At 41.3% G+C, this 9,118-nt stretch overlaps 1 protein-coding gene across 8 annotated transcripts in view; it reads left to right on the forward strand.

The window, feature by feature from the left end:
• The window catches only part of Dnah14 (dynein axonemal heavy chain 14), a 230,250-nt gene that overhangs the window by 74,499 nt on the left and 146,633 nt on the right, over window positions 1-9,118 (forward strand). For all 8 annotated transcript variants that reach the window (XR_004109335.1, XM_031336881.1, XM_031336892.1 and 5 more), the window contains 5 exons: window positions 743-996; window positions 4,673-4,904; window positions 5,328-5,381; window positions 7,138-7,283; window positions 8,835-8,903. Coding sequence is in view for 7 of the 8 variants with exons in the window: in XM_031336881.1 (XP_031192741.1) it covers window positions 743-996; window positions 4,673-4,904; window positions 5,328-5,381; window positions 7,138-7,283; window positions 8,835-8,903 (755 nt within the window). In the remaining variant the exon portion in view is untranslated. The remainder of the gene's footprint in view (window positions 1-742; window positions 997-4,672; window positions 4,905-5,327; window positions 5,382-7,137; window positions 7,284-8,834; window positions 8,904-9,118) is intronic.

Here is a 9,118-nt window from a genome sequence, read left to right on the forward strand (position 1 = left end):
ACAAAAAAAAAGAAAAAAGAAAAGAAAAGAAAAGAAAAACAAAAAGAAAAAAGAAAAAAAAAGACTTATTTCCTGGAGCATGGACAATGTATGAATGGCTATACAGCTAAAGAAAGGGACACCCTTTCCTATAGCCACCATTAATTGTGAGGGCTCCTTCAAGGAGGGATGACAGAATCGATGAGCACAGGCTTGGGGGTGTGGTCTTATGCAGATAAGCATGGCCACAGCAATGCGGGGAGTTCATGGGCACCAGGGCCATGTCATGTTCAGAGGACATTTTATTTGCAGCACACCTCCCCATCCTCTGGTTCTTGCACCATCCGTACTCCTTCCTTGGTGTTCCCCAACCCTTGGAGGGGGTGATATAGATGACCCACGTAGGGCTGAGCACCCTACCATTTCTCCCGCACATGGCCCTAATTAAATCCACTGGGCCACACAGGCACACAAGGAAGAAGAGGGGCTTCAGTGGGAAAAGAGTGGGTTCTGGGAAGTTTAATGTGTCTAACTCATCATGTACATCTATGAAGCCATCAAAAACAAAACAGATTTTAAAAGCCTAGTATTTAGAGAATATAAGTCAGTCATAAGCCTCAATCAAAATGCAAATGAATGTGTGCTCTCCTGCCCACACAGTTACCCTCTATACCTATAACATTTAAGTCATGGAGACAAGTACCAGTTAAAAAAAAATTATATGCTTCTATTAACGTGTATTTCCCCCCCTTTTTTGTTCCAGAGCCAGATTATGTTTTATAATAATTGTTTGAAAGGTTTTATGAGTTATAATCCAAGAGAAAGCCTAGAGGCAGTCCATGCCTATGTGCTGCGTCATCTGGAAGATATCGCGGTGCTAGTCGCAGAGAATACTAGCAACTCACGCACAAAAACCATGCTGGCATCCACAATGATCATCTATGTCCACTGCAGAGACATCATGACGAATATGCTCGTTAAGAACATCTTCAGTGCACAGGACTTTGAGTGGACCAGGTAAGTGGCCAAAAATTGACTACATTACACATTTTTACATATAGACCATTCTGTTCTCTGCTTCAAACTTCCTCTTGCAAACTGGTTTGTAGCTCAGGAATTTCATTCTTCCTCTAAGCTCATGATCCTCCCCCTGCTTCCTCAGCCCTTCCTCTCCTCGCTTCTGTCTTTCTGCACTGATGACGCTGTGTGTGTTCTGTCTGCTGTCATTGAACCTGGAAACAGGTTTCAGCAGAGGTAAGGAGAGGTCTCCCTGGTGCCTCTCTTTCTCCTGAGCTATCAACAGACAAGGTAGAAGAAACTCACAGAACATTTCTAGACCACTTGCCGACTCAGAAACGGAGTCAGGAAGGATTATAGAAAGCTGCTACCTCTGCTGGGCAGACTGAGCGAGCACAGGTCTCATACATGAAACGAAAAGGTCTTCTGGGGTTTTCCCATGGTTATGGATCCTCTCATCTCTCATCCTGGGACTTTGGATTTCCAGATGAAGTTGAACGTTATCTTGTTTGTTTTCAGTTTCTTTGAAGGGTTGTGTTGGAAGTTTTAATGATGATTGCAATGAATCTATAGATTTCTTTTATGATTTTATGCATAAAAAGCTCTAAAGACTCTACCAGGAAACATCTACAGGCAATAAAACGTTTTCAGCAAAGTAGTAGGATGTAAAAACTAACTCATAAAATCGGGATAATAGTAGTAGGACTGGTTGCATCATCTTCTACTGAGGCTAGACAAGGCTCTCCAGTTAGGGCAAGTAACGGGGTCAGACCTAGCCCTACTCGGACCGTTAGAGGTCCCACATGGAGACCAAGCTATCCATCTGTTATGTATGTGTAGGGGGACTAGGTCCATCCCATGCATGGTCTCTGGTTGATGGTTCAGTCTCTGTGAGGTCCTAAATGCCCAGGTTAGTTGATTCTGTAGGTTTTCTTGTGGTGTCCTCGACCACTCTGGCTCTTTCGGTCTCCGATTCCCCGAGCTCAGTCTGTTGTTGGGCTGTGGGTCTCTGCATCTGCTTCCATCATCGGCTGCTAAGTAAAGCCATTCAGAGGACTGTTGTGTTCCCCTCCTGCCCGCGAATACAGGAGAAGACTGTTGATAGTGTTGGGCTGCATGCTCAAGCTCGCTCGTCCTCCCCCTCCCCCGAACTCCTCCACCCCCTCTGTTCTGGCATGGGACTCAAGTTGGGTCAGTCATTTGTAAATGCCGTTTTTAAAGGGGCAGTTTTTCTTTATCCCAGGCTAGCTCTCAAATGAATGAGACTATAAGATTTATTTGATAAATTTTACAACACAATAACTGGGCAGTTAGTAATCTGTCCTAATCTCTAAAGTAATCTGGATACCTCCTAGCCAAACTCCCTGAGATACCTGCTGTTTAATATTGGTCTGGCTCTCTGAGCTTCAGGTGTTTTCCCATGCTGCCTCTCCCTCCTCCCACTTCCTTTAGCTGGAGGAAGTCCATCCCTAGTCTCTCTCTTTCTCTCTTCTGGGCAGCTTTGATTGACAAGTCAGAGAATAAATGGGGAGCAATGTTTGCACAAACTTGAAACAGGAGATTCTTAGAAGAAGCATTACAATGCCATGTCCTGATTGCAACAATATATGCTGACAGAGAAATCAGCATTTGAATAATACAAGGAGAATCTTTATACGGTGCACAATAGCATTATGCCTATGGTCATTGGTTGGCCCGTTGCCTCAATGTCTGCCCTTGTGTTTCCCTGCACTTCTTTAAGGCAGGAAAAAATGTGGGTCAAAAAAAATGTGGGTTTTGTGGCTGGGTTGGGATCTCCATCACTCCATTAGAAGTCTCGCCTGGTTTCATGTTCTACACCGTCTACAGCTAGGCGTTTTAGCTAGGGTCACCCTCATAGATTCCTGGAGTTCCCAGTGTCTACTAGCTTGTCCCAGAGATTACCACCCTCCCCCCTCACACACAGATTCCAGTTCTCTCTCCCAGTTCCCTCCCTCCATACACCTCAGATGTCTGTTTTATATCCTTCTCAGTTAGATTCAAGTATCCTGCCTTGGACCCTTACTTGTTACTTAGCTTCTTTGGGTCTGTAGGTTGTAGCATGGTATCCTGTACTTTATAGTTAATATCCACTTATGAGTACCTACTATGCATGTCCTTTTGGGTCTGGGTTATCTCACTCAGGATATTTTCTAGTTCCATCCATTTGCCTGCAAATTTCACGATGTCCTTGTTTTTAATGGCTAAATGGTGTTCAATTGTGTAGATGTACAACATTTTCTGTATTCATTCTTCAGGTGAGGGACATCTAGGTTGTTTCCAGTTTCTGGGTATTACAAATAAAGCTGCTACGAACATAGTTGAGCAAGTGTCTTTGTAGAGTGGTGGGACATCTTCCAGGTATATGCCCAGGAGTAGTATAGCTAGGTCTTGAGGTGGAACTATTCCCAGTTTTCTGAGAAACTGCCAAATTGATTTCCAAAGTGGTTGTACAAGTGTGGAAGGTATTGATTTTCTAATTTCTTTCTTAGTCCACGTGTTGTTTATAGATAGGAAGCTACTGGTTTTCATGTCTTCATTTTGTATTCTGCTACTTTGCTGAAGGTATGTATCAGGTGTAGAAGTTTCCTGGTGGAATTTTTAGGGTCTTTGATGTACACAACCATAGCATCTATAAGTAAGGATTTTCGTTTTCCTTCTTCCTTTCCTACTTGTAACCCCTTGATCTCCTTCCCAGTGTCTTATTGCTCTAGCTAAGACCTTAAGCGCTGTATTGAATAGGTGTGGAGAGATGGGGCAGTCTTGTCTTGTTCCTGATTTGGATTTTTCTCCCTTTAGGACGATGGTGTCTGTGGGCTTGATATAAATTAAATTAGCCTTATTAAGTTTAATTGTGCCCTTTGTATTCTTAACCTCTCTAAGACTTTTATCATAAAGGAGTGTCAGATTTTCACAAAGACTCTTCTGTATATAATAAGATGATGTGTTTTTTTTTTTTTTTTTTTTTTTTTTTTTTTTTTTTGCTTATTTGATGGACTGTACTTATTGATTTAGACATGCCACACTGTCCTTGTGTCTCCAGAATGAAGCCAACTTGATCACAGGGATGACATTTTCTGATGTGTTCTTGAATTTGGCTTACAAGTATTTAATTGAGAATGTTTGCATCTATGTTTATAAGGGATATCATTCTATAGTCTTCTTTATTGTTTAATCTAGGTATGGTTTTGCTATCAAGTCAATGGTGGCTTTATAAAAAGAATTTAGAAATGTTCCTTCAGTTTTATCTTGTGGAATAATTTGAGAAGTATTGGCATTAGTTCTTCTTTGACTGTCTCGTAGTATTCTGCACTGAATCTTTCTGTCCCTGTGTTTTCTTTTTGGTTGGGAGATTCTTTTTTTTTTCTTTCTTTTTTTAAGATTTATTTATTATTATACATAAGTACACTGTTGCTGTCTTCAGACACCCCAGAAGAGGGCATCAGATCTCATTACAGATGGTTATAGAGCCACCATGTGGTTGCTGGGATTTGAACTCAGGACCTTCAGAAGAGCAGTCAATGCTATTAACCGCTGAGCCATCTCTCCAGCCCTGCTTAGGAGATTCTTAAATTACTGATTCTTAATATGAGAGGGTCCAAAATGATTGTTTCTCTATGCAAAAAATATTTTTTGCCCAAATGTATACTACTTTCAGACATTTGCAATATAAATGGAATGAAAAGCAGAAGCTGTGTTACGTACTTCAAGCAAACACCAGTTTTGTTTATGGCTATGAGTACTTGGGCTGTGCTCCGAGGCTGGTCATCACTCCCCTCACAGAACGATGCTGGCTCTCTCTGTCTGAGGCACTGTACTTCAACCTGGGAGGCTGCACTGCTGGGCCTGCAGGTATCGGAAAAACTGAGACTGTTAAGGACTTATCAAAAGTAAGTAACTATTGCATCCAGAATTTCTTTCATACAGACTTTTAATTGCATCTTAAGTTTACACTATTCCTGCTGTTAAAATTTTCTTTGTATTTATCAATTCATTCGTTAAGTGATACACCCTATCAACTAAATTTCAAATGTCTAATATGGGAAAGGACTTGGGATCTCCCTAAGCCAATTGTCTGCATTTACCCAGAATACTACTGTGTGAGCTAACTGATTCATAGTGTGGGTGGAGGAGAGAAATAGTTTCTCATGCTGGTCTGTTTTTCTTTCTAGACCTGGTATATGACTCATTTTTTATACTATATTTTTTTCTCAAAAACTTAATAGAAATATTGTCCTACCCTGGCAGTCTAAAGTTTTGTGGAGTCTTTATTTTGTGGAGAACTATATTAAAACAGTATTTTTGTTTCCCAGAGCTTTGGTAAACATTGTGTGGTCTTCAACTGTTTTGAAGATTTGGATTATAAGGTAAAGCTTAAGCATATATACTAAAAAAATGTACATGTAAAGTAATTCATTGAGGAATGAAAAAACTAAGAAAAATATAAAATATGCATTGATAAGACTATAAATACAATTAGTTCTTTTAATGAGTAAAAAATAGAAGCCTAGAACCTAGTTAAAAGTTAAAACATGTTAATTTTTCTTTAAATGGTTCAACTAAATTCCTTAAAGGAATAATTCTCAATTTTTATGAAAGTGGAATTCTTTCTAAACAAAATCTTACATACCAAGGCATGAATATATATATATATATATATATATATATATATATATGCATGTGTGTGTATATATGTGTGTATATATATATGTGTGTGCATATATATGTGTATATATATATAACATATTTATATATATATTTGAGAATATGTCTTTATTAGAAATTTAGGTTCTTACCCTGAACATTTATTTATTGAAAAGATAATTATTAAAGTCAAAGAAGTGACAATGATTAATACCAAAAACAATTATAGAAATAATAATGATAATTTTCTAAGACATGTCTAATAAAATATTGAAATATTTTTATTTAAGCTTGATATTTCCCTATGTGTCTGTTACAAATTTAACTCAAAGTTTCCAAGCACTATAGTTTGGGGGTTTTGTTTCTTGGAGCTGAACTCAGTTCTCTCGTGGTATGCAAGTGCTATAAAACTGTGCTACATCCCCCAGCCCCAACTCTGTGACTTCTTTTACATGTTGATTAGAGCTCCAAGCATCCCGTGGTGAGATAAGCTCTGATTTCCTACACCCCCCTGGAAGGGTTGTGACCCTCTTTAGCATCATTCAGAGCCATAGAGATTTCTGTTTGGACCAATCACGTATTCACTTTTTTCAGTATCAGTCAGTGCAATTCCTCTGCCAGGCTGTAGGGTAAAAGCTCCCCTCCTGGCCTCAGTGGACATTGTTACAGAATTAGGATTCACAATGGCTTGTGATGATAGAAAAAGAAAATCTGGCCCAAACTTCTAAACATTGCTGTCTGTGCACAGTCAGGAGCTGTGGCAATCAGCTGCGGCTGTGCTGCATTTTCTCCAAGGACCCCATGCAGTGCTCAAGATGCCTGGGGTGGGGGTTAACTGCAGGCCCAGCTGGGATAGCAAGGAAGAGTCCAACAGGTGCCAACGGAGAGTCAAAGTGTCCCATCTTCCATCACCGTATCTGCGGGAAAATGAACATCAGAAGGAGTGCTTACAATAAGAGCTTTAAAATGTTACCCTCCACACCAGTGGTGCTTAACAGACTGTGTTCCTGCTAGTAATAAGCTCCTAGGAACCATGTGTTCCGCCCCCCCACCGCACTCCCACCTCCCCATCCCTTCAACCCCCACCCTTTGCCTCGCCTGTAGCCCAAGGGAAGCCACAAGGAGCCTGCCTGCTCCAGAGAAGGGCATTTGCCTTCTGGCGCTGACCATGTGCTGCAAAAAAATGGTCCTAAAGACCTCAGTTGGGATGCAGCTCCGCAACCTAAACAGCTTTGTGCAGTTGTCAGCTGCACCGCCAATGGTCCTGGAGCGCAGGACTTCACTGTTTAAGCTTTCAGAAGAAATAGAGCAGTGAACTCATCCAGAGTCTGAGCAACTACTAAACTTTCTATGGAGCAAAAAAATACAGACGATGTTTCCTTGGTTTGGGTAAGATGAGAAGAACACGTACAATTTAGTATGCAGGTGGAAATGGTCCCCTGTACAGTTTCTACAATCAATCCTTTTCTTCTTTTTAAGATAATTGGAAAATTATTCTTTGGGTTGGTGCAATCGGGAGCTTGGTGCTGTTTTGATGAATTCAACCGAATCGACGTAGAAGTCCTCTCCGTCATTGCCTCGCAGATCCTGACCATCAAGATTGCCAAAAACAGCTATTCTGTCAGGTATCCATTTACCGTTTAACTGGCGTTAAGTGCATTTCTTAAGTAAGTGCTGGGGTCTGGTTGCTCTTTTGTTTTGTTTTATTTAGCATATAGCAAAATGAACAACGCTTGCTTTCTCTGTATGTCTCCCAAAGGAGGAGGACAATATATGTTTCCAGGATGAAAAATCTGTTTCCTCCAGCAAACTGTGCGTGTGTGTGTGTGTGTGTGTGTGTATGATCTCAATGCCAATTTAAAAGTATCCACCCTACTTTCACACTTTGGAGCTGCCAGGAGCCGCCAGAAGTGGACACAGCTATATTCTAGTTACCATTTTTTTCTATCCTAGAACCTCTCTCGTCATGGCATGTTACACTTAAGGAAATAGAATAAGACTTAAGGGTATCTTCTTTAATTCTTCATGGATTTTTTTTTCTTTAATTCTAAACCCATTTAAAAAGAAAAATACTGGCTCCATTCCTGAAGCCTCCAGTCTCACCATTCTAGATTGAAGTGCTCTCTGAAAAAGCACAGTAAGATATGTATGTTATGGTTACTGGTGTTTAGTAACAACAATAATCAATTTTTCTCTTCAGATGCATTCAGAAGCTTGGATGCCTTGATTTAGGGATACAAATGGATCTTTAGTAGTGTGATATGTCTAACTCATGCCGTCGGGTGCTAACTTGTGGCTTTACTCGGATGGATTTCATTGTTAGGTTCCAGGGCTTACAGATCTGTAGGTAGAGATGGGGGCACAGTAAGGCACATTTTACCACCTTTCTCTGTGTCTTAACCTCTGCAAAGCATTACACCCAGGGACTGTCCTAGTTATATCCTGGTTCCTCTGCCTCTCATGCTTTAACTACCCTCTTCGGTAAGAATGGCTCCAGAAAGTCTTGCCACTGTCTTTGCGACTGTTGCCAAATGACGGGAGACTGGTGCCTTTGGCAGAGCATCTACCTCACTTGCCCAAACATTTTTCTTAATCTTTGAGATTTTATCCATTATTGTTTTATGGCTGTCTTGCCTACATATGTATCTGTGCACCACAGCCATTGAATACCCTCAAACTGAAGTTACAGAGCATTGTGAGCTGCCATGTGGGTCCTGGGAACCAAACCTGGATCTGCAGGAAGCAGCCTGCGCTGAGCCATCTCTCGCAGTATCTTTAACTGGAGAAAGGGAGTGAAAGCGGACCACCGTGTTCCCAGCAGAAGCTCTATGCTATGCCCGCTGCTCTGGAGTCCTCCAGGCCCAGTTCAGTGACTGAGATCTTCCCAGGGTCTCTTCCCTGTGTGAATCAATTCATCTGCAGGTGCCTTCTAGCATCTGCTTCCAAAACTGTCTCAGACATCTTTAGACACGACCAACTGTACCTGAATCCCACAGAACTCAACTTTGGCTCCAAAAAGCCTCCTGCTCCTCCTCTCTAGGCATTGTTGTTTTAAGTATGTTTGGTTTGGGTTTAAGTTCAATACAGCCTTAAGAAAATCCCCTGATTCATTAGAGTTGTCATGCCCTTGGGCCTAGAAGAGTGACTTTAGTGATGGACGCTTTACTGCCTTCTAGGTTCGTAATGGATGGTAGAGAAATACGGATCAATATGTCATGTGCAGTGCTTGTCACCATAAATCCTGGGTAAGTATTAGAGTCTCATGGGAGGAGACACACTAAAATCCCATTCTCTAGTCTTAACCTGGGGTGTGGTTGTTATACATGGTTCACCCTCCAGAATCTTTTTTTAAAAATGTGGGTATAGAATGAGCAGAGGAAGCCGGGCAGTGGTGTGAAGGAAGCCGGCCCACAGCTTCACTTCATCCCGTGGGAGCTCCACGAACGGGAACTTGAGGTCC

Source organism: Mastomys coucha, unplaced genomic scaffold, assembly GCF_008632895.1.
Source record: "Mastomys coucha isolate ucsf_1 unplaced genomic scaffold, UCSF_Mcou_1 pScaffold1, whole genome shotgun sequence".
In the NCBI taxonomy this organism is placed as follows: domain Eukaryota; kingdom Metazoa; phylum Chordata; class Mammalia; order Rodentia; family Muridae; genus Mastomys; species Mastomys coucha.